The sequence below is a fragment of the Pelobates fuscus genome, chromosome 5 (assembly GCF_036172605.1).
Source record: "Pelobates fuscus isolate aPelFus1 chromosome 5, aPelFus1.pri, whole genome shotgun sequence".
NCBI lineage: Eukaryota > Metazoa > Chordata > Amphibia > Anura > Pelobatidae > Pelobates > Pelobates fuscus.
In genome coordinates this window covers 194,951,722-194,978,311 of record NC_086321.1, presented here as the reverse complement: position 1 = coordinate 194,978,311, position 26,590 = coordinate 194,951,722, and the positions used below count along the sequence as shown (strand labels likewise).

The 26,590-nt window shown below is 42.2% G+C and overlaps 1 protein-coding gene and 1 long non-coding RNA gene across 2 annotated transcripts in view; one reads left to right on the top strand and one right to left on the bottom strand.

The window, feature by feature from the left end:
- Positions 1-26,590, top strand: part of LOC134611259 (uncharacterized) — a 1,028,750-nt gene that overhangs the window by 324,668 nt on the left and 677,492 nt on the right. The window lies entirely within an intron of this gene.
- Positions 8,520-26,590, bottom strand: part of SPTLC1 (serine palmitoyltransferase long chain base subunit 1) — an 85,062-nt gene continuing 66,991 nt past the window's right edge. Inside the window, exons 13-15 of the mRNA XM_063454932.1 lie at positions 18,925-19,042; positions 15,858-15,931; positions 8,520-10,851 (exon numbers count right to left, since the gene is read on the bottom strand). Of these exons, the coding sequence (XP_063311002.1) occupies positions 10,758-10,851; positions 15,858-15,931; positions 18,925-19,042 (286 nt within the window). The 3' untranslated portion in view covers positions 8,520-10,757. The remainder of the gene's footprint in view (positions 10,852-15,857; positions 15,932-18,924; positions 19,043-26,590) is intronic.

The window sequence follows — 26,590 nt, the reverse complement described above, 5'->3', positions numbered from 1 at the left end:
TTGTCCTATTGAATTGTTGCCCGGTACTATGCCTCCACGAGGTACAGTTTATCCCCTGTCGATAGCCGAGAATAAAGTATTAGAGGAGTACATTGCCGAGAACTTAAAGAAACCCTGCGGGCGCTGGGTTTTTCTTTGTATCTAAGAAAGAGGGGGATTTAAGACCCTGTATTGATTACAGAGGGTTAAATAAGATTACTATACGTAATGCTTATCCTATTCCCTTAATGACTGAACTATTTGACAGGTTGAAAGGAGCTACTGTCTTTTCTAAATTAGATTTGCGGGGAGCATATAATCTAATCAGAATAAAAGAAGGGCATGAATGGAAGACTGCTTTTAATACTCGTTATGGTCATTATGAGTATCGAGTTATGCCCTTCGGGTTATGTAACGCCCCAGCAGTCTTCCAGGACTTCATTAATGATGTGTTGCGAGACTTTTTACAAATGTTTGTAATAGTATACTTGGATGATATCTTGATTTACTCTAAAAACATGAACGAACACTATGAACATGTCAGATTGGTTCTTTCAAGGTTATTAGAGAATGGTCTCTATTGTAAACTGGAGAAATGTTTGTTCCACAAGGAAGAAGTGCATTTCCTGGGATATATCATTTCTAGTACGGGTTTCCAAATGGAGCCGAAAAAGTTAGAAGCCATTCAGCAATGGCCCTTACCAGTTGGACTTAAAGCAATCCAACGCTTCTTGGGGTTTGCCAATTACTATAGAAAATTCATTAAAGGATTCTCTTCTATAACAGCCCCTATTACTGCTATGACTAAGAAGGGCAGAAATCACAGGGAATGGGGTACAGAAGCTACAAGAGCTTTTGATTCATTGAAAAAAGCCTTTTCCTCAGCACCAGTATTAAGACACCCTGATCCTTCTCGTCCTTTTATACTGGAGGTAGATGCATCCGAGTCAGGGATAGGAGCAATACTATCTCAAAGACCTTCGGATGATCAACCATTGCATCCATGTGGGTTTTTTTCTAAGAAATTAACGGAAACTGAGAAAAGATACGATATAGGGGAGAGAGAGTTGTTGGCAATTATTTCTGCCCTTAAAGAATGGCGATACTTGCTTGAAGGGTCACCCATCCCTGTTACCATTTTTACAGATCATAAAAACCTCTCTTACTTCAGTGAAGCCAAGAAAATGTCTGACAGACAAGTACGTTGGTCTTTATATCTCAATCGTTTCAATTATGTTGTTACATACAGGCCAGGGTCAAAAAATATTAAGGCTGATGCCCTCTCCCGCCAATACGAACCTGTTACTTCCTCCAATGAAGTTATGTCCTCTTTAATCCCTCATAATCGTATTATTGCAACTGTCTATGCTAAAGTCTCATCGGGATTAATAGAGGAGATCTCTACATTCCAAGATCGCACTACCTTGACTGTTCCACAAGGAAAACTATATGTGCCATTAGCCTATCGGGATAGAGTACTATCCCTCATGCATGACTCCAAAATGGCAGGGCATCAAGGGATACATAAAACCACATCATTACTGGCGGAACGGTTTTGGTGGCCTTCCTTCAAGAAGGATGTACGTGAGTTTGTCCTTGCTTGTAATATTTGTTCCACTACAAAATCTCCTAAGGGTCGTCCTATAGGACTCCTCATGCCTTTACCTATTCCGGAGACTCCATGGTCAAGTATTGCCATGGATTTCGTAGTAGACCTACCCCCTTCTAAGAACTACACTGTTGTTTTAACGATAATTGACAGATTTTCCAAGATGTCTCATTTGGTCCCTCTTTATAAATTACCTACATCATCTGAACTGGCGTATATATTTATAAGAGAAGTGGTCCGTTTACATGGGGTACCCCATGATATTGTCTCTGATAGAGGGCCTCAATTTATTTCTCGTTTCTGGAAAGCGTTTTGTGGACAGTTGGGTATCAACCTTAACCTTTCCTCTTCTTATCATCCCCAATCTAATGGGGTTACGGAAAGAATGAACCAATGCCTGGAACAATACATCCGTTGTTTCACTTCGGTTCATCAAGATGACTGGGCGGACTTGTTATCATGGGCAGAATTTGCTCACAATCATCATGTCCATGAATCCACTTTACACAGCCCCTTTTTTATCAATTATGGGTTTAATCCTACAACTTTACCAAGTTCCATTCATTCTACAGGAGTGCCAAGTGTGGATGACACCGTTAGGAACATGAGGGAGACTTGGTTAGGGGTTAAACAAATATTGACTCAAAGGGCTAGTGTGTACAAAGCTAATGCGGACAGGTATCGGAAACCTGCTCCCACGTTCATGATCGGGGATAAAGTGTGGTTAAGTACCCGTAACATTAGACTTAAGGTCCCATCTATGAAATTTGCTCCCAGATTCATTGGTCCATTTCAGGTTCTCAAACGTGTCAACCCTGTTTGTTACAATCTTCGTTTGCCCTCTAATATGAAAATACCGAATTCGTTTCATGTCTCACTTCTCAAACCATTAATTTGTAATCGGTTTACTCGTAATACCCCTCCTCCTCTTCCTGAAGTTGTGGAGGGACAAAACGAATATGAAGTGAGGTCTATTTTGGATTCTCGTTTTTCTAGGGGTAAACTTCAATACCTTTTGGACTGGAAGGGTTATGGTCCTGAGGATCGTTCATGGGTGGACGCTTCTGATGTGCACGCCCCTCGCCTGATTCGTTTGTTTGAAAGGAGGCGTTCTAACCGCCCTGGGGGCGGTCCTTGTGGGGGGGGTACTGTCACGATACCTTACCTATCATCCTCGGACCCACGCACTACAGCCTCCTCCTTCACTGAGCGGCACGGCACCTCTGACGCCGGCCACTCAGACAGAGCGGAATTTCTAAGTTCGGCGCATGCGCGCCACTGCCGTCGGCTTGAAGCCGACAAGATCCTGACGCAGCCACGCCCCCGGACCTTTTGGGGGCGTGGTTTTAAGGCAACACACACCACACTATAAAAGGGCTGTCCTGACAGCAGTAAGACGCCCTAGTGTGGTTCTTGCTGGTTCCCCTAGTGCTATTTATGTGACATTTGTATTCTCTCCTGGTATTTGACTTTTGGCTACTCTATTTGACTACTCTACTCTCTGGTTCCCTGTACTTTGGCTTGCTTATCGTTATTCCCGTATTCTGTTATCCCTTGACCTCTGGCTATCCCATTTGACTACTCTAACGTGAGTCCGGCCATTCTAAGGTCCGGTATACGTTCTTTAGTTAGGTTACACTCTGCGAGAAGGGGTCACTATCGTGACACTGACTGCCTCAATGAATATTTTTGTTCCGTATTTACAGATGAAAATGAAGGAAATGGACCTCAGTTAGGAAAAAGGAGAATAAACAAAAAAAGAAAAAAAATGCCATTCTACCTGTGTATGATTTACTGAGAAGATTATAGGCTTAAAAAGTAACTTTTAATAAATAAATCTAAAATAAAAATATAGAAAAGAAAAATAATATGAACAGCAGGAGTGAGTGGAGACTATACAGCGAGTAAAACTCTGTGACTACTTATACAAGCTGTAAAAGTGTAAACATAACACTAATGCTGAAGCAATACTGTTTTGCTACAATATAACATCAGTGTTTTCCCAAGTAATAGAAGTGATACTGTATTATATATCACTAATAGCTTTTTTGTGCCCTCTACCCTGTGATATCTAAATTTTGGCCCTAGGTTAATTCTTTTCATTTTCTTCGTATAATAATTTGTTACATGTGAGTTTACAGAAGAAGAGGTTCTATTTCAACTGTCAAAAGTAAAGACAAATCCGTCAATGGAGCCTGATGGAATACACCCAAAGTTATTAAAAGAGCTTAGTGGTGTACTAGCAAAACCATTAACAGATTTATTTAACCAATTATTGTTAACAGGAGTAGTCCCAGAAGATTGGAAGTTAGCGAATGTTGTGCCCATTCACATGAAAGGTAGTAAGGAGGAGTCGGGCAACTATAGGCCAGTAAGCCTTACTTCAGTAGTGGGGAAAGTAATGGAAACCATGTTAGAGGATAGGATTGTTGAACATCTAAAATCACATGGATTTCAAGATCAGAGACAACATGGGTTTACTTCAGGGAGATGATGCCAAACTGATTTTATTGATTTTTTTTTGATTGGGTAACTAAAATAATAGATCAGGGTGGTGCAGTAGACATTGCTTACCTAGATTTCAGTAAGGCTTTTGACACTGTTGCATATAGAAGGCTTATCAACAAACTGCAATCTTTAAGTTTGGATTCCAATATTGTTGAATGGGTAAGGCAGTGGCTGAGTGACAGGCAACAGAGGGTTGTAGTCAATGGACTATATTCGAAGTATGCGCTTGTCACCAGTGGGGTACCTCAGGGATCTGTACTTGGACCTATTCTCTTAAATATTTTTATTAGTGAAATTGCAGAAAGTCTGGATGGTAAGGTACGTCTTTTTGCTGATGGTACTATAAGATATGTAACAGGGTTGATGTTCCAGGAGGGATAAGCCAAATGGCAAATGATTTAGGTAAACTTGAAAAATGGTCAGAGTTGTGGCAGCTGACATTTAATGTGAGTCCTAACCTCAAAATCTGCGGATAGGGATTTAGGGGTAATTATTTCAGATGACTTAAACGTAGGCAGACAATGTAATAGAGCTGCAGGAAATGCTAGCAGAATGCTTGGTTGTATAGGGAGAGGTATTAGCAGTAGAAAGAGGGAAGTGCTCATACCATTGTACAGAACACTGGTAAGACCTCACTTGAAGTATTGTACGCAGTACTGTAGACCATATCTCCAGAAGGATATTGATACTTTATAAAGAGTTCAGAGAAGGGCTACTAAACGGGTTCATGGATTGCAGGATAAAACTTACAAGGAAAGGTTAAAGGATCTTAACATATATAGCTTGGTGGAAAGATGAGACAGGGGGGATATGATAGAAACATTTAAAGGGACACTCCAGGCACCCAGACCACTTCTGCCCATTGGAGTGGTCTGGGTGCCAACTCCCACTACTCTTAACCCTGCATGTGTAATTATTGCAGTTTGTTATAAACTTAAATAATTACCTATCAAGGTTAACTCCACATCTAGTGGCTGTGTACTAGACAGCCACTAGTGGGCACTTCCTCCTTCATAGCACAGAAAACCTGTGCTAGAGCGTCGCTGGACGTCCTAACGCTGTGTGAGGACCTCCAGCGTCGCTCAATTCCCCATAGGAAAGCATTGAAAATTGGGCAGACTAGATGGGTCGAATGGTTCTTATCTGCCGTCACATTCCAAGTTTCTATGATTCACATACCCCTTCTAGAAATTTCAGGAACAGAATAGAGCATCCCAGTCCTCCACTTGGGGATGATGTTCTTGACTGTTCTTGAAATAGGGCATAATGTTGACCCCTCCGTCAGATGAGCAACTGAAAGGCACAGTTGGCTAGAGACTATTGCACTGGTAAGATCTGGTGTCTGCTCAGGAAATCTGCCTTGATGTTTATTAAACCTGGAAGGTAAATCACTCCCCAAACTCCTTACAGTTTCTTGCTGTGTATCCCTCTCTCTTCTCGGAGGCACCATGCTGATGCTTGCCTCCTTGTTCTCCAAGGAAAGCCTGCTTGTCACCGCGGGCTGGCAGCGGGTCTTTTTCTCCAAAGATTTGCACATCCATAAACGGTCCTTAAACTGGAGGGGATCTCCTTTGCCTTGGCGTGGCGAATGGATGGAGAATCAGGGAGTACCAGCCTCCTGATTTACACACATGCCAGCGTGGCGTCATCTTAATGGAGAGGGGGCAGAATGAGATAGGGTGTGTGTATGAGGCGGAGGTGATGTGGGTAGGGTGTGCTTCTTCTTCCTTATTTAACAGCACTCCTCCTATGTTTCATTGTTCAGCAATACTATGCTCCTGATATTGTTCATACTTTCAGTTGCTACTTGTTTGACCTCTGGTATTTGACCTTTGCCTGCCTTACCATGTAAAACCCTGTGTTGTCTGACCTGACCTTTGTCTTTCCTGAGCCTTTTGACCATTCTCTGTGCTGCGATCCTGATATTTTGCAACCCTGCACCCTGCTGAATTATGGGCCTCATCTACTAACCTGTGCACCTTACAATTACAGATAACCCAAGAATGTTTCTGTGCCCATGCCATGAGGGGAGCTATGATACTCATCATCTTTGTGCTGCAAGTACCTTCTTAGTTATTCAGATATGCCACCACTGCCCTGTTGTCCACTTGGAATTTCCCCCAATGATACTGAATCTTGACGCAGGTGGCAGAGACCCCCCCCTGTCGCCTTATGTAGCATCTCCTACTAACTTCCTTTACAAATGTTAATTCACTCTTAGGATCTACAGAGTGCTCTGAAGGTCTCCTGCCGGTAGGGGATTCTTCATAGAGGTCAGCCAACATCCTTCTACCGGTTGTATACACAAAAAGTAATTTTGAGAGTGGTTTGTGCAATGATGAAATCTCAAAGTGTCTGTTCAGTTTTCCATCTAACACTTGTTTAGAAAATAGAGGCACGCACAATTGTAATTGTTAAGGATTTGCAATGAATTAAAAATAAATAATCCCCTTTATATTTTACTGCTATACACATTTCAGTGGATGCAATGCGCTTGCTAGTAAGTAGTGTCTTAAACTGTAAATACTACACATGTGCATTCGTTTTCAGACTAATTGCAAAAGGAACAAAAACTGTGTTTTGTTCATCTTACATGAAAACTAATAATTGCCATATAACAACTGACTTAATGAATGTGTCGCTGAACACATTTCTTTCAGCGTCATTCATTTGTTTATATTGAGGTAAAAAAAGGGAGGTTTTATACATTCCCCACACCAATCAGCGAACAGCCTCTAGTGGGGCTAATAAATAAGGTAGGCGGAGGGGGGAGCATAGTGTCCCCATGGTGGGGATCCATTTAATAAGAATGTGTTGGGGCAAATAGTGCCTTCCCTGACACCCAACCACCATCAGTATAAAACAAGGGGACCTGATGCCTCCCTCCCCCCACCCCCTTACTCATGGGAGGTGGATGGGTAATTTAAATTTTGAAAATGGGCAGTAGGTGGAGGCTTTAATACTGTTAAAAACCTAGTGTCTCCCAGTCTCCACCCAAGGGCAGCAAGTGGGAGTTTTGATCATTAATATTGGGGGGGAAGTGTCCCTCCAAGCCCCCATTCTGTGCGCTACAGCTGAGAGCTTTTAATAGAAGGGGAGTGGACATGCCATTGCCCACCCTCACATTTAAAAAAAAAAAAAATATATATATATATATATATATATATAAATTATGGGTGCAGGTCCCAAGTGGGTGATGAAAATTAGGAAACTACCACATGTAACACCTTATCCTGCTGAAAGATTGTAAGGTTTTTGTAAACAAGACAAGCCCTGAATTTACCTTATGCACCTGACAGACGTGATTGCAACCAAAAACACCGTCTTCAAAGATAAAAATTTACATGAGACTTCAAGTGTCTCGAAGGGAGCTCCACACAGAGCTCTGAGTACGAAAGCCAAATCCCAGGATGGAAAAAATGTTTTCTGAAAAGGATGTCTGATGGCCTTAATAAAAATCTCCCAATAAAGATATTGTTGGGTGTAGGGCGTGACCGTAGACTGAAGTAAACATGTTGCTGGCGCTCCTCAATGGAAACCTAATTTTAAGCCGTTTATATCAACAATTTTAGCTTGTACACGTGAACCCCACAATTCTCTTTTCAACTACCAACATGTGTGTCCCCTGCATGCGCCAGGTACGCATACCATGGTTCCAATTGCTTGGCCTCAACATAATGAATCTCTTCAACCCGTGTCAGTCACTGTTCTATGCTTGGGGGTGGTACCAGAGAGCAGATACCAAAGATTTGACTTTTTGTATTTGGAAAGTGGTAGAACCGTTGAGAGCAATAGCACGTTCTCAATGTTCAATTGAGAGATTTCACCCATAATCTTGGTCACTACCTGTGACAAACTGCCATTTGCCACTAGGCATTGGAGAGGACTTATTGCTAGCCTCCTGCCCTGCGACTATGGCCCCGGAAGGTATTGCCCTTTGAGACTTGTATTTGGGCCCAATGGATGTTGGTATGCTGTTCCTGGCCCTTTAAATACTTGGGAGCAGTGTTCCAACTTTTGAACTGGCACTTCGAATGCAGTCGAAGTGCCGAAGCCGTCGAAGTGGCGGCGGCCATTTTAATCCAGTCGAACGCGGTGAGCTGTACCTTCCCCTACCCTTCGACACTGCGGCTGGAGACTAAGTCCCGTTCGAAGATTCAAACACACGTTTTAACGGGACTTTGTCATTTCTGGGTGTAAAACAGACCTCTGGTAGACACTATAACACCACGGAAACAACCCCGGTTTCACTTCGACACTTCGACAAAAGTCTGATCTTGTTAAAAATGCATCAGAAGAGATGTGTAACCAGAGGCCAGATCCCCAATGGTTTTAGAAAGAGTTATGCCGAAAGACAAATTATACAAAATCAACTTTATTTAAACTTATTTTAATTAAACAAAATGTTTTATAAGCAGCACTGTAGTGTTCAGCAGTGACATAAAGGCACATGGGTTGCAAAAAATAAAAAATAACCAGGAAAGTACAGTATAAATATAAATACTACAATTTTGCATAAAAAATGTTTAATGGAAAAAAAATAATTTAGGCATATAACTGCTGTTATAAAATGGGTAGCATCTGACATCTTCAATCTTTTCAATGAAACATTTGCAATCATCACATTCGCATGCATCATAACCAGAAAAGAACTAAAGTAGGTGGTCACTGTCTCAGCACACTACAAGTGAGGTAATTTGATGCACATCTTGTGAAATTACATATTTTAGTGTGACAGATCCCAGTTTATAAACACATTGCCTAATTTGCAATTCAAAAGGTAACAGTTAAACAATATAATCCCACATTCTATATTGATTTATTGTGGTTTGCCACTATATACAGAATTACTATGGTTGGGTACACAGCACCTTCTAGCAAACCAATGTAATAGACAGTACTCTGCCTTGGCGTACCAAAGAACATCAAGCAGGGGATAGATTTATTACAGCATGGTCATCTTGGTTTCAAGGTCTGGTTCATCTCATCAGCTGTACTTATTATTGTGTATATTTTTAATAAACTGGAAACATTTTGGAATTGACTAGAGAAAAATAAATTTAAAGCAAAATAGTCAAAAAACTAAACATTTGAGGTTAAAATAGCAGAAAGATAAACTACATTTCAGGGACTATTGCTGACAATTTCAAGTTTTTAATGAATACAGTTTGCTTTCCAGTAGCCTTAATAGTGATTTGTATTTGGGTATCACCTCTTTTCAAGGTTCTATAATTATATAGAAACAAATGTGTACTTTGCCACTGGTAATAATGATACTTGTGTTCTTCAGATTACTTATACAAAGAAAACATTTCTGCCGTCTTCATAAGGCAATTATATAGATCTTGAAATGCTACTTCTATCACGCATTCTAAAGTTTCCAGATTTTATTGGTACCTTGGGAACAGTCAAAAAGTAGCTAGGGGGAATGAATTCATGATTGTATACACTAAAAACAGATATGCATGTTCTTCCCTTGTTCCAGGATGCTCCATGCAACGCATTTTCAGATTAACCCAAGGCCCACCAAGACTTTGGTATTGTTTGAAATCTTTGAGTAAAAATAAATTGCCATTCTCTGCCAGATTACACTTTATGCTATGCTATTATGCACAGAACTAATGGTTCCCATGTACGTGAATTAGCACTTCATTGAAAATGTAAAAAGTATAATTGTAATAGTTTTTTTTTTTTTTTTTTTTTTTACAGGCATATTAAAGCAAGTTACAGGAAAAGCTGGCTTAATTCTCAATACTGGTTCAAACACAGCGGTATTAGGCTTGAAACTGTGTATACCACATATAATACCAAATGATACTGCATGTTAGTACTGATTAATTGGAACTTTATACAATCAAAAAAAAAACTATAGGGACGAAAAAATCTGCATTAATATATTGCAATAAGCAAGGAATGAAATTGATCTAAATTTATATAAATGCAAGAAAATGATATCAGAAGTATAAAAATTGACAATACAAGATTAAATTATATGACAGAATGCATATGTAGGTTATAAAACCCATTCTGTAAACTTTCAAGATACGGTACAAATATTTTCATCATATATAAAATAGCTTGATTCCTTGTGAAAAAAAAAGAGGACTAATGGACTTCTAAAAGATAGGATTAAGTAATACTTCACAAGTACAAGTGAGTGTATATTGTATATATACACATCTATATGCTTACATGATACTAGCACTTCCTTAAAAAACAAGCTAGTATCAGATATATATATATTTTTTTCTATAGAATTAATTTCTAAAGACTCATTTCAGATATTTAAGGCAATAGGGAAGAGAAGAATATAAATTTTTGTTCTGCAATCAAGATTTATTGAAGAGACAATTTGATTTTTTTTATTATATTAAAATGGGGAGGGGTGGGGGGAGTGCAAAAACAATGGCGTAACAGTGCTTATATATAATAAGGTGCATTTGGAATTAATGGCATGCACCACGATAATTAGTTTTTTTTTTTTATGTATTTCCTACCATTTCTGACAGCTTGTGTTCCTTTTCAAAGTCTGGAATGTATCAATTTCATATCTTGATATGCAATATCAAAGTCTTAATTCCTCACACTCTAGACCTTTCTATCATTAGGAAAGAAGAGGTGTTGAGAATTTAGGTTAAGCTTGCTTTAAATTAAATTTAATTTAGTTTAGTTTTAAATATGCAGCATCCTTGATAACAGAGGCAGCCATATCTAATTCTTCATTAGTCTGCTCCACGGTTACTACCACACGTATGCTGTAACACAAAAACAAAACCATGAAATGTTAGAAAATACAGAAGACAGAAAAATTAACATTATTGTATCTTGTAACAAGAAAAGCAGAAAGCTGTGATCAACAGGGATGTTTGAGAAATCCTATTAGTTTCTAGCAAGAAAATACCACTACTGACACTTGCATAAGATAAACATTACAATTTTTTTTACCCTCTACAACTTTCATTACTTTTATACCATAAACTCCCATTTTCATGCTAGAAGCTAATGTAATGGTTTTGGTTTAGGACACTGTATTCTGACAAATATAAGCATTGCCACTTCTGAGAATCAGACAGTCAGAGGTACTCTCGATAATTGAAAGTTTTTATGCCCAGCAAGATACAATTCTAAGATGATAAACGTGGTCATAAAAGAAGCAAAGAAGCTTTGAAATAATACTGGTCTACGAGAAGGATTTTTTGTGTGTCAGTTTTGCATTATCATAACCTATTAGCTCCCAGCATGCTTGATTCCCAAAGGCAGTGTGTTGTGGGAAGAAGTCCATGAACTTAATCTTTAAAAGCAACACTATATTTATTCTGAAAGTTAGAGTATTACTTTAATGGAAGACTCTTTAAATTAAAGTTTTCACTCATCAATAACCCACCACCAAACAGTCATCTGTCAGGGTGATCTCTGGCCTGATCTACTGCACATGTGGGTCGATCATTGCATTTAATCAATTTGATGATTTTGCCATGTGTGTTGGCACTCAACATGCAGTCATTCAGTAACGGAGAGGTTTCAGGGAGGAAAGCACCTCTAATTGCTGTCAGACACCCACTAGAAGTGTGTTTGTGGCCAAATTTATGTTTTCCTCAAACATTTTACCCTGCTAGACAGGGTAAAACAAGGGGTCTGGGGGGGGGGGGGGGGGGGGCGGAGTCTATGCACCAAGATCACTTCATTAAGATGAAACTGTTTTTCCGAGTATTGTCCTTATAAAAGGGATGAGTGAGAAAATGATGATGATGCTCATCTGGAAGGAGACCACAGATATAGTTAAGCCTAGGCAGCAAAATATAATGACATCACTATAAATTTTATATATATATATATATATATATATATATATATATATAGAAATTGGAGGTATGAGTGTATGAAGAAGGGCTAAATTTACCTACGAAGACATACAAGTGTATGAGCATGTATATGGTAAAATTTGTATGTGCACACATGTGCGTTAGGAAGTTTGTGTATGTGTGATTACATAAATGTGGGTGTGTATACATACAAATATAAGGGAGTGTGTGTATACGTAAGGGAAGACAAGCCTAGATTATTTATGCTTTAAAATCACACAATAAACCCCGAGTAATAGTTTTCCCAATGTAAATACAAGGTGAAAAATAAAATTATGGAAAAACAGGGGGGAAACAAAACTCTACAAAACAGTAAGACTAACCTTAAACAAGAAACACTGCATACAGTAAATACATATGCACTAAATTAAAATCCCAATGCTAAAAAAGAAAAAAAAAAAAAGAAAAAAAAAAGGAGCCTGATCCTTCTAGGGCTGTTCAAGTAAGAGTGGCGTAGAATCCACTAATTTCTTATGTGTTGAATACTGTAAGTCTGTACATAATAAATACATTCTCTATATGAAAAGATAGTCTGCACTATGTTTTTATGGTTCGTCTTTTTAAGGTGACTCTGAGAATATACAATAGTGAAAAAGATATTATATTAAAGCGGCACTGTCATGCCGAATCCCGTTTTTTTTTTTAACCCCCCTCCCGCCTCCACTACATCCAATCGACCCCCTAGTCACCCCCAAATGCCCCTAAGCCCCCCACATTACCTCTTTTTAATTCTTTATCTTCTGCCCCGATCTATATTCAGGGCGCCGCCATCTTTGTGTGGGTAGGTGAAGTCCCTGTGGGACACGTCATCTACCCACACTACACAGACTGTGAGATTCCCGCACATGCCCAGTGAAACACCTGGACATGCGAACGGGAATTTCATCTATTCATTCATTCATCAGACAGACGAATGAATGAATAGAAAAAATCAGACGAACAAACTAACACTGTGTATCAGTGTTAGTTTGTTCGTTCAGTTTATTACAAGGAGGGAGCTACCGGCGTGCAGCTCCCTCCTTGTAATATGTAACTATAGAAGCGGCAGGGAGCAGTGCTCCTCGCCACTTCTTAAGCCCCCCATGTCCCCCCCTCACTCTATGGGGGTCAATATAACCCCCATAATAGCACAAGGGAGATTAAAATCTCCCCAATACCCCTACTCGCTATACCGCGAGTAGGGGCATGTCCACTAAACAGTGAGCAGCCTGTGGCTGCTCACTGTAAAAACAAAAACAAAATGGTAATAAGGGGGGGACCTACTGTCCCCCCCTCCCGGCCCCCACCCCTGCGCAGTGGGTGGGGGCCCTAATAAAACAATAAGGGGGGGGACCTTCTGTCCTCCCCCCCGGCCCCCACCCCTGAGCGGTGGGTGGGGGCCCTAATAAAACAATAAGGGGGGGGACCTATTGTCCTCCCCCCCTGGCCCCCACCCCTGCGCGGTGGGTGGGGGCCCTAATAAAACAATAAGGGGGGGGGACCTACTGTCCTCCCCCCCTGGCCCCCACCCCTGAGCGGTGGGTGGGGGCCCTAATAAAACAATAAGGGGGGGGGGGACCTACTGTCCTCCCCCCCTGGCCCCCACCCATGCGCGGTGGGTGGGGGCCCTAAATGAACCCCCCCCCCATCAAGGTGACTAGGGGTCCCAAGCCCCTAGTCACCCCCCACCCAAAACATTCTATCCCCTACCTACCCCCCTCACCCTAAAAATAGTGAGGGGGGAATAAAATAACTAACCTGTAAAAAAAAAAAAATTAAACTTACCATTTGACCTCTTCTTTTTTCTAAATTCTTCTTACTTCAGCCCCCCAAAAGGCCAAATAAAAATCCATAAACCCGTCGCACTTTAAAAAAAAAAAAAAAAAACGAGCGCAAACAAAAATTAATCCATCTTCACCCATGGAGGGCACGCCGCGTACTGAGCTCCGCAGGGCGGGTCAAGGCTTATAAAGCCTTGCCCCGCCCTGCAATTAGGCTTAGAACACAATGATTGGTTGGTTTAAGCCAATCAGAGTGCTCTGTGTCATTTTACACAGCGTGGGAAAATTCAAAAGATCTTTCCCACGCTGTGTAAAATGACAGATCACTGTGATTGGATGGTTTTCAAACCATCCAATCACAGTGCTCTGTGTCATTTTACAAGCGTGGGAAAATTCCAAAGAACTTTCCCACGCTTGTAAAATGACACAGAGCACTGTGATTGGATGGTTTGAAATCCATCCAATCACAGTGCTCTGTGTCATTTTACAAGCGTGGGAAAGTTCTTTGGAATTTTCCCACGCTTGTAAAATGACACAGAGCACTGTGATTGGATGGTTTGAAAACCATCCAATCACAGTGATCTGTCATTTTACACAGCGTGGGAAAGTTCTTTTGAATTTTCCCACGCTGTGTAAAATGACACAGAGCACTCTGATTGGCTTAAACCAACCAATCATTGTGTTCTAAGCCTAATTGCAGGGCGGGGCAAGGCTTTATAAGCCGTGACCCGCCCTGCGGAGCTCAGTACGCGGCGTGCCCTCCATGGGTGAAGATGGATTAATTTTTGTTTGCGCTCGTTTTTTTTTTGTTTTTTTTTTAAAGTGCGACGGGTTTATGGATTTTTATTTGGCCTTTTGGGGGGCTGAAGTAAGAAGAATTTAGAAAAAAGAAGACGTCAAATGGTAAGTTTATTTATTTTTTTTTTTTACAGGTTAGTTATTTTATTCCCCCCTCACTATTTTTAGGGTGAGGGGGGTAGGTAGGGGATGGAATGTTTTGGGTGGGGGGTGACTAGGGGCTTGGGACCCCTAGTCACCTTGATGGGGGGGGGCGGTTCATTTAGGGCCCCCACCCACCGCGCAGGGGTGGGGGCTAGGGGGGGAGGACAGTAGGTCCCCCCCCCTTATTGTTTTATTAGGGCCCCCACCCACCGCGCAGGGGTGGGGGCCAGGAGGGAAGACAGTAGGTCCCCCCCCCTTATTGTTTTATTAGGGCCCCCACCCACCGCGCAGGGGTGGGGGCCGGGGGGGGAGGACAGTAGGTCCCCCCCCTTATTGTTTTATTAGGGCCCCCACCCACCGCGCAGGGGTGGGGGCCAGGAGGGAAGACAGTAGGTCCCCCCCCCCCCCCCCCGTCTTTAACCCCCGCGCAGGGGAGGGGGGGTGTTTATTAGTTTGTTTTTTGTTTTTTGTTTTTTACAGTGAGCAGCCATAGGCTGCTCACTGCTTACTAGACATGCCCCTACTCGCGGTATAGCGAGTAGGGGCATATTATTTACTAATACTAAGTAATCTTTACTTAGTATTAGTAAAGTTGGCTGAAAGACCAATTCAGGTATTTTAGCCTTTTAGTAGATAGCTCCCTGATACCGTGGGAATTAGGGAGTTATCTACTAAGTGGCTGCAAGATGCAGCCGCGGCAATGAATAGGATCGGAGTTTCATTCATTAGAATGAAATTCCGATACAAACAAAGTACCGAATTGCATCCTAACACCAATGGAGAAACAGTGCTCATTCTGTTAGGATGCAATTCGGCAGTTTTGCCGGCGTTCTGTCTAAGTGACAGGACGTTCGGCAATACTGACAGGAAGCATTGTGGGAACAGGGAGGAAAGCTAGGGATCGCTAGGGATCATGGGAAAATTGCTCTGACCAGCGGAAATGAAGCACACTTTGCTCCTCCGCTGGTCAGAGCTGGTCAAGCGGAGGAATCCCATAAGACAAAGAGTCCCTACTTTGTCTTATGGTTTTAAAGAAAACTAAAGAAGACAGGAAGAAAAGAAGAACAGATCCTGAGAGAGGGGGAGAAGAGGAAGAGATTGAGGAAAGGTAAGTTCGGCATGACAGTGCCGCTTTAAATATAATTTCCATTTTCATGTTTGTTCATCATGTTTTTGCTTGTTTTCAATAAGACTAACCTTGGTGGTGGCAGATATTTCTCTTCTTTTTCCAGATAACGAGACTGGGTTAATGCAATTTTTCTACTCATACACTGAAAAACAAATTGGTGTGGGGTTTACAGTTTTTTTTGTAAATTGTAAGTACTGTATACCAAAAGTCATAAGTCATAAGAGTCATCAGCCTTTCAAAAGTCACATAAGAAAAGTAAATATGTATAGAATAACGAGTATATCACTTATGACAAAAATACAAAACATAATAAAGTAAATGATAAACGTCTCAAACTAGTACTAGTGGATTAACTTTGTGAAAACAGAGAGTGATGAAAAGCAAGACCACCGAACAATCAAGCAGTGGCGTCACTATGCATCAGAAGTATTAACCTTTAATTGTATTTGCAATAGTCCGTTTCTAAGCAGAACTGATCTATATCCCTAAGAAGGCCAGTAATAAGAAAATTTTCCTCTCAATACACACACATATAAATACTAGTATGTCAGATGTAGCCAGAGAGTAACATCCATAAAATCAGAAGATTCAAAAAACTAATATATTTTGACCAAAGAGGAGCAGGGGGACAAATCAATGGCCTGAAAACACCAAAAAGCAGTGATTTTAACCCCTTAAGGAACAAACAACTGGAATAAAAGGGAATCATTACATGTCACACATGTCATGTGTCCTTAAGGGGTTAAATAAAAGTGCTGATCCTGAGAAACACTATAACAGTGGCTTCGGATAGCCTCAAGGCACCTGAAAACAGTGCTAGCTAATTTGACAGACTAGTCTAAGCTTAGTACAGCCTACCATACCGTATTTGCCATACCCTACAGCCTACCATACCGTATTTGCTACCCCTCACAGCAACTTCCACAGAGAAACCCTTCAAAACAATCGGGGCTTAACCCCTTTTCCATGAGGTCCCGCATTAAATGGGCTTTAAAGCCGTTGTGACGGCATGGAACGCCGTAACGGCTTTGAGCCCCTGGAGGAGAGGTGTACTTACCTCCGCCGCGATCCTCTTCTGGGGGGTCTGCCTGACAGCCCAGGCAGCCCCCCTCCGGCAAATGAGGCCCCCAGGGGCCATGTGATCGCTCTCAAAGAGCGATCACATGGCCCCCTATAGCTGGCTATGGATCTGCCAGCAGGGGGGCTGTCTGAAATGTCAGACAGTCCCCCTGCTGGTGGGAAATAATAAAAATAAAATATTAAACATTTAATTCGCAAGCACTATATTTGACCCTGTAACTCTCCAAGACACCATAAAACTTGTACATGGGGGGTACTGTTTTACTCGGGAGACTTCGCTGAACTCAAATATTAGTGTTTCAAACTGGTAAATTGTATTACAACGATGATATTTTAAGTAAAAGTGACGTTTTTCGCATTTTTTACAAACGAACGGCACTTTTATGGGGCTATATTATTGTTGTAATATGTTTTACTGTTTTAAAACACTAATATTTGTGTTTAGTGAAGTCTCCAGAGAAAAACAGTACCCTCCATGTACAGGTTTTATGGTGTTTTGGAAAGTTAGAGAGAGTCACATATAAGGCTTGCATTTCATTTTTTTGACATTTAAATTAAATATGTTGCCTCTGAGAACGTATGGTAGCCCAGGAATGAGAATTCACCCCATGATGGCATACCATTTGCAAAAGTAGACAACCCGAGGTATTGCAAGTGGGGTATGTCCAGTCTTTCTTAGTAGCCACTTAGTCACAAACACTGGCCAAATATTCGTTTTTTGCTTTTTTCACACAAAAACAAATATGAAGCTAACTTTGGCCAGTGTTTGTGACTAAGTGGCTACTAAAAAAGACTAAACATACCCCATTTTCAATACCTTGGCTTGTCTACTTTTTCAAATGCTATGCCATTATGGGGGTAATTCTCATTCCTGGGCTACCACACCGTCTCAAAGGTAACATTACTAATCCAGAAAATTTCAATTTGAAAATGGAATGTTCTATATTTGACCCTGTAACTTTCCAAAACAACATAAAACCTGTTAATGGGGGGTACTGTTGTACTCGTGCGACATCGTGGATTACAAATATGTGCATTTTATTGCAGTAAAACCTAACAGTATTATGACATTCACAGTTAAAATGTCAGACGGAAATGCAAATTTAAAAAAAAAATCTTATTTTCTCACATTTTTTTAAAATTTTGTTCATAATAAATTATGTTCCATATATGAATAGTTAATGATAAATTAAAGCCCTGTTTCTCCTGAACAAAATGATATATAATAAGTGTGGGTGCATATAATTTGAAAGAGGGGAACTACGGGTAGTTATACGGGTAGTTATATAGCGCAAATTCTAGTTTTTGTTTACGTTTTGATCAGAACGTGCACTATTGACTCCGTCCTGAAGGGGTTAAATAAACTTACAAATAAATGTAAACAACAAGAATGGTTCGACACTCATTTCGATGTGTGTAATGCACCTTCATCATGGTCCCAAACAGAAATATTTCATTAAAAAAAAAACAAAAAAACTTTGATTCAGAACTGTGATGCAATTTGTAAGATATACCTAAAACTAGTATCAACCTAAAGTTATATATTAAAATAAAAAGAAGTTACAAAAAAGAAAGCAGAAAAAATAAAAAAATGTATGATAGTCACTGGGATGGGACAGGAGATATCTAGTTCACATGGCTTATTTCTTCACCCTTATGATAAATGTAAAGTTATCTTAGATGACATGTCTGCTTTAACTGTAAGAGGATATGAGATCAAACCTGATTGATTCTCAGATTGCAAACACATTTTTACTTTTTTATATTTGCTTGTTGTCATGGATAGTTTATGCAAGCAATCTATTACAGCAAGGTAAGACAAATATGACACATGCTATCAAAGGAAGATTACATTCATCATGGTCCCATATGCTTACTGTGGTACACTGTATACATGAAATCCGACTCTCAGAGGGTTTAGTTACAAGGGGTCAAGGAGAGGAGAGTTGTATCTGGTAGTGATTAGTGTCATTTATTGTAATATTTAAAACTTGTAAAGTATGCAGCAGTTAAGAGTCACTTCAAAATAAATCAACAGCCATTTACAGCACTTACAATGTCTACGATATCTTGGAGTAATTTGGTATCTTTTTCACGGTACCCAGTGCTGTTCTTTAGTTGTAGATGGAATGCAGGAGAGAAGCTCTCACCTATGACCTTTAAACCTTGAACCCTAAACCAGAGAAAAAGACATGATGTAATGATTACACGATGCAATGTACAGTATGTCAACAATAGTAAAAAATAGCAAACATTGGCGTGGCCTGATTCCAGACAAGATGACCGCTTTAAGAGCCAAGCTCCGTGCCACAAAGCTTTAATAAGCATATCTACCCAGTCTATACCTTCCAAATGTGTCGTAACAGGCGCCCGGACCCACCCAGACCCCTGGGGGTACCCTATCTGGCTCCCAAAAGGGCCAGATTGACGGCTTTGTGCGGACCCCTGCGGGAACCTGTAGGACGCACATGGCTCCAAGATGGTGCCTTCATCAACGGCCACCACCACAACCTCAGATGTAGGAACCATCACCCTGGCCACAATGGTCACAAAGCACAATCTTCAGAAACTCTCTGATACCCCACACAACGCAATCAACACAGCAATCCCAGCACTGAGAACAGAGGGGACGGCTCAGGAGGTGCGCATTCCGACCCTCAGCTGTAGTTTCTATCTACAATGATCTCTCACTGCTGACCCTGGAGGCAGACAGAGCACTACGCTCCATTATACTTGCTCTCCTTGAGAGGAATATCCCCGTGGAGGTGGATACCACGTTGCCACATGAAAAACCGCCGGATCTTCCCCTGCACGATGTATTTGATTCGGGGGTGGATGCAGAGTGGGAGCTCCTCAGTTCTACTGCTAACAAGAGGTCTGGACTGCAGGGGCTGATTCAGTAAAGTTTGTTTTAACTGTTGGGTTTGGGGAAACCTGGGTGGGGGGTGGCCCGTCATTTGATTCTGGAGGTCTTGCATATACACATGTTATCTGCAGGGAATTGCAGTTGACGGGTTTGGGGGTCTCCCTGATAGTTCTCATGTGCTTATCCTAAATTAACCATGATGGGCAAGGATTCCCACGGTTAGACGGAGCACAAACTCTCTCCACCCCCCACCACTCCCCCCCCCCCCCCCCGCAAAAAAATAAATAAAAAGATTATTAAAAGGGAAACTACAACAGGAAAATAGATTATAACAATCACCTATATAGGCACATAAACCATAGTGTACATGACCAGTCGGCCCTATATCAAAGTGACGTACCGCTATTGGGGCCTATACCGTGAAACGTAGTTGGCCACACTCCGGATACAACTCCAGTCAACCCTTCTTCCATGGAAGCGAGAGAGGGTGAGTTGGGCCTCACCTATCCCCATACTGAGTTAGTCTGCTGTTGGGAAGAGGAGGAGGGGGGGGGGGGGGAGATAATGGTAGCTCCAATAAGATGGCTGCTCTCTACGTAACACAAGGGGGTGGGGAGTGTGATGGATTATTGGCTCCACGATGCCAACACTAATTCAGCCACCTTCACCCCACTCTGTTACGAAAGTTAAGCAACTCTATGATATTATTTCTTAATCCGTTACTTTCGTTGCACCCTTTCCTTACAAACATACTACAAGGCCATCTGAGGGCCAACCGTTCTTGGCCCTGCTACACTCATCACGACTGATTTACGGATACATACCAGCTACTGTTAAGTGGCATATCAAAGTCACTTCTTACCTTCTTTCTGTATATCCTTTTGCAATACTCTACCGCACAAATCGGTTCTCAGTCTCTGGCAGGGATCGTCCGCATTCCCCGACTGGAATTGTGTGAAAATTATCCCTGTGGGGAACGGACGTTCCATATCTATAGGGTGTTACCTGGTGGGGCTGGGCATCAGCTGCTAACGCGGTCACAAGCAAGAAGGAGAGCTAAGAAGGTAAGGAGGGAAAATGGTATGAAGGAAATGTAGATTGGAGAAAGAAGTGGGGAGTGGAAGAACGGGAATAGAATAGGGAGTAAGTGTAGAGCTATATTCTCAGGGACCCCTAATGGGCCGAGAGAGAAAGAGGCTTATTGATTCCTCTTTCGGGGCCCATTAGGGGTCCCTGAGAATATAGCTCTACACTTACTTCCTATTCTATTCCCGTTCTTCTCCTCCCTCCCCTCCCCACTCCCCCACTCCCCACTTCTTTTTCCAATCTACATTTCCTTCATACCATTTTCCCTCCTTACCTTCTTAGCTCTCCTCTTGGGCTGACTGGGTTGCCCCGCACTCATATTGCAGACGGTCCGTGCCTTATCACGGCACGTGATTGGGGCTGTTTTCGATCCGGGCTTGGCACCAACTCCACCCCAGAGGGGGCCACGGCCGCCTCGGGGTTGGGTCAACTTAGCTCTCTCTTGCTTGCGGCCAGCAGTACTCCATATTGCCCTACATCCATAGTTCTCTCGTCATGAGGCACTAAGAAAGCCGTGCAATAATGGCATATAAACCTGACACACACGCTTTCAGTAGTCACACAAAACTGCAGGGGTTGTGACATACCAGAACGTAGATCCCATTTACTACGTGATCTAGTAAAGCAGGGGTGGCAATACTTATAGAAGCAAAATTACAGTTCACGGAGGTGGATAGGGTGGTTGGCCCAGAGGGTAGGCACCTCTTCGTGAATGATGGGTCGTATGATGGGTCGTAGATACACCCTGGCAAATGTGTACGCACCGAACCACAACCGATCCCACTATATTCGCACCTTTTTGGCTAAATTGTCCACTTTCACTGAGGGGATCTTAATCCTGGGTGGGGACTTTAATGTCCCAGTGTGCCCCTTACTGGACTCCTCCTCTGGGCACAGCAGCGTTGCTCAGAGTGCCCTGCAGGGCATACACTGGTCCCTCCACACACTCAGTCCGATAGATTGCTGGAGAGTAAAAAAACGTCAACAAGGGACTACACTCACTACTCAGTCATCCACACAAGATATTCCCGTATAGACGTCTTGTTTCTTCAACAGGAAACCTTATTTCGCTACCTGGCCTAGTCCACCTGGATCAGACTGGGTTATTCCCAGGCGGTGAAGCGAGAGACAGCACCCTTCAAGTACTCTCACTTCAATATCTGGCACGGAAAAACAAGACTCCCTTGCTACTACTATCCACAGAAGTGGAAAAGGCGTCTGACCGGGTGGACTGTCCATTCCTCATGGCCACCCTGCGAGGCATGGGCTTCGGTGCCAAATGGCTGGAATGGATTGGAGCCATTTATAGTTCCCCGAATCCTACAGTCAGAGTCATTGGTGCTCTGACAGACAACGGCACCAGACAGGGGTGCCCGCTGTTGCGCTGACGGTTCCATTCCTGGAGGCTAAAAGATGGAGCAGTAACATTTCTGGCTTTACCTGGAAAAATCCCTCGCACAAGGTTGCAGCATATGCCTACGACCTACTTTTCTTCATAACTCACCTACGGACAACCCTGCCCTGTCTGCGAAGGATGTTTGAGTCAAACGGAGCCCTAGATGGATTCAAACTCAATCTTTCTAAATGTGAAATACTTAATGTAGCTCTCCGACAGCGAGAGCAAACTCATCTGACCCAAGATTCCAGAAATATCTAGGGATCTGGGTGACTACAGACCCGACACTGCTCTACCAGACAAATTTCATACTCCTGCTCCAGAAAATACAACAGAATCTTAAGGCGTGGAACTACCCTTACATTTCATGGCTTGGTCGTATAGCGGACATAAAAATGAATGTCCTGCCTAGGCTTTTATACCTCTTTCAAACAACCCCAAAGGCATTACCCATGACGTTCTTTGGGTCTGGCGAGGGGAAAGATCATGGCTTCGACATGCAATACTCTGTCTCCCTAGGCACTACGGCGGTTTAGCCTTCCCGGATTTCTGTAAGTACCACCAGGCTGCCACCTTACAGAGAGTATTGGAATGGCATTCACACCCCAAGCGGAAGCAATGGGTGGCGTTAGATAAGGGAAGCATGGAATGCTCACTAATCGCATCAATGTGGAACTCCACTCATACATTGCCAGAGAGGCACGACCCAACATGTCCAGCAGTCCAGAGACTAAAAATATGGGACGGACTTCGCAACACTCCACACATCTCTCCTAAACCGAGCCAGTTGGTCCCAGTGACTAACAGCCCCCTCTTGGTTGCTACCTAGCACATTTGATTTCTTAGGTGATGGAGCACACATACCCCTACTCAAAGCTTTGCAGAACGCAGGTCTGAAACCACTACTGTAACTACTGGCAGGTACCCCACCCATATCTATGCAAATGTTCTGATACTCCCAACACTTCTATGACACATTCCCTAACAAACTGGGGGTATACCGCAAACTTACCTGGTTTGAACGTCTATGCATTGACAAAACTATCTCCACACTATATCAACACATTCTAACTGGACACCTCGAGAACAAACATAACTTCAAGGGCACATGGGAAATTATCCTTGGTTTAACCTTCCCGGATGCACAATGAAAACAAAACAAACAATTTTTTTGTATTATTTTTTTTTATCGCATTCTGTCCCATAAGAGCACTACAAGCTCTTGATACCAGGAGACCAATTATAAACTGCTCTCATCTTGGTACAGGACTCCTGAATACCTGCAGTCCCCGACACATGCTGGCGAAGCAGAGATGAAAGCGGCACGATGAGGCAGATTTGGTGGGACTACCCCTGGATACATCCCTTCTGGGAGGTGGTCAATTCTAAGTCTGCAGAAATCTTGGGGGAAATCTCACCCTTTGCGATGGAAAATTACATTATACCCTGACTATGATCGCTAAATACAAGAAATTCATATACCTTCACTTCCTGAATGCAGCCAAATCACTGGTGCCTGTCCTATGGAGGCAAGACAAGACCCCCCCACAATAGAGCAGGGTAGGCGAAATCCAGGCGGCAGAAGTCTTGCAAGCATCCTTAACAGGACGGGAGGCGGTCCACGCAGTGCGCTGGCGACCGTGGTTTGAGTATCTGGCGCAGGGCGATGCGGCGCGAGCTAGGGGAGATGGGCGGGTCTCATTGACAGCCGCTAGCGTGCATCTCACTGTGCATTATGAATGCTTTCCTATGAGACTGGCTGAATGCGCGCGCGCGCGGCTCTTGCCGTGCATGCGCATTCAGCCGAAGAGGAGGCAGAGAGGAGGAGGAGAGGAGGCAGAGAGGAGGAGGAGAGCTCTCCGCCCGGCGCTGGAGAAAGAGGCAAGTTTAATCCCTTCCTCTCCATCCAGCCCGGCGGGAGGGGGTCCCTGAGGTTGGGGGCACCCTCAGGGCAGTATAGTGCCAGGAAACGAGTATGTTTTCCTGGCACTATAGTGGTCCTTTAATAAAGCTTTGATTTTGTAAAAAATAATATAGCAAACATTCATCATGAGGCTGTTTGATATTATTCTTATAAAATAGTAAAAGACAACTCATTACTGTTCAAGAACACACACAAACAAATACATCTCAGTTTACAGAAAACACGCCAGAGAGGAAAGCAGGGTTTATGTTTAAATGGAAACCAAGAACCATCTTACTTGGTTATCATGCACATTGCTATGCTAATCTAAGACAGGAATACATTTTAGGGCACTGGTTTCCTCTTATTTACAGTTCAGCTATTCAGTGTGTTTACTTGAACTCGCAGTGCTATCCCTTTTCAATATGTACTACATACAAAGGTTTACAACAAACAACAATTTTTTTGCTTTCCAGGAATATGATCATAGCTACGGTGACCTCACGTAAGATGCAATCAAAATGTGGAAAATAGCACAGAACTTTAGCTAATGAAAGGATAATACAGAGGTTTCATTAGAACTACAAGGATTCTTAAGTTTCCATATCACCCCAGGCCATTCCTTGTCAAAAATGTAAGTTCCAGGGAAAGAACACAGATGGCAATAGGGAATACTTGAAATAGTCAGAAAGGCACACATAAATTTAAAGCAGCAAAAAGCATCACCACTAATTCTTTATTTACTTTTAAATAAAGTAACACAAACTAGCAAGATTTGATGTATTTAACCCTGAAACCCCCACGCTCCCCCGAAAAATAATGCATTAAAGAAAGATTACACAGAGTTAAGATTTTTTTTTTACGAAAAAAATCTGTTTCAGAACATATCTGCTATGTTGCTTTCTACAAAAGTCAGCAACCAGCCCGAGGGCTTGACAATTTCATGCGAAGAACACCACTTACACAGATGAGCATCTATTTAAAGGACCACTCTAGGCACCCAGACCACTTCAGCTTAATGAAGTGGTCTGGGTGCCAGGTCCAGCTAGCTTTTACCCTTTTTTTTATAAACATAGCAGTTTCAGAGAAACTGCTATGTTTATTCTGAGGGTTAAGCCAGCCTCCAGAGCCTCTAGTGGCTGTCTCACTGACAGCCGCTAGAGGCGCTTGCGTGCTTCTCACTGTGAAAATCACAGTGAGAGCACGCAAGCGTCCATAGGAAAGCATTATGAATGCTTTCCTATGCGACCGGCTGAATGCGAGCGCGGCTCCTGCCGCGCATGCGCATTCAGCCGATGACGTCGCGAGGAAGAAGAGGAGGAGGAGTAGAGCTCCCCGCCCGGCGCTGGAGAAAGAGGTAAGTTTAACCCCTTCCTCCCCCCAGAGCCCGGCGGGAGTGGGTCCCTGAGGGTGGGGGCACCCTCAGGGCACTCTAGTGCCAGGAAAACGAGTATGTTTTCCTGGCACTAGAGTGGTCCTTTAATTCGCAAAAGAATATGTGACAGCAATATGTCTGCAATCTAAGTACTTCACACCAGGATCCGATTACTTTTAGTCATATGGCTGCTGACCACAGGGTAAAACACGAGTCCCTGTACATGCATTTATAGTGCAACAAAAAAAAAAAAGGCAAAACACATAGTTGTGAATGAAAAATGTAGAGCCAATCATTTTACAATATTTTTAGCATTTGCATTCTTTTTTTTTTTTTTTTTTTTTTTTTTTTTTTTTAACAACTCCACAGACCATTTTTATTCCTTAAAGGGAAACTCCAGTGCCAGGAAAACGATCCGTGGAGTGTCACTTTAACCAATCAATATGGATTTGTTTTTTTTGTTTTTTTATAGTGTATTTATATTAAGAGGAGGGCGAAAGGAATTTATACTTGAGTTCCAGGAGAAATTAAATGTGATTATCCATAGTTGTGCAAAGCACTTGTCTGTCTAACTCAATATGGAGAACATGCAGGTTAAAAAAAAGTGCAGTAATCACTAGGACCACTGTAGTGGTTATGGTGCTAGGAGTGACCCAACTCCTTCACATAGTAAGGTGACAAATTGTTTTCGCATTTTACTGCATCTGTCTTCTCCAACAGAAGTACTACAAATGCAGAACTGCACTCATCGGCTGAGAGCTATGGAACAATGATTGTGCTTACTCTACTCTGCCAGTATAGTTTTATTTTGTGTAGGATTTCATACAGGTCTTCGAGGCCTTTGTTACAGTATTTGTATAATATATATTTTAGCATTCAGATAAAAAAAAATAAAAAATGAAGTCTTTAAATGGACACTATAGTCACCAGAAGCACAGTAGCTTAATGTACTGGTGTCTATAGCTTGTCCCAGCAGGCTTAGCACTGTAAACACTGTCTTTTCACCTCTAGCAGCAGTCACGGCCACTAGAGGGGCTTCCTGTGTCTCCACGCTCTTTATAGAGGTGTAGAACGTTTCCCATAGAGATGCACTGA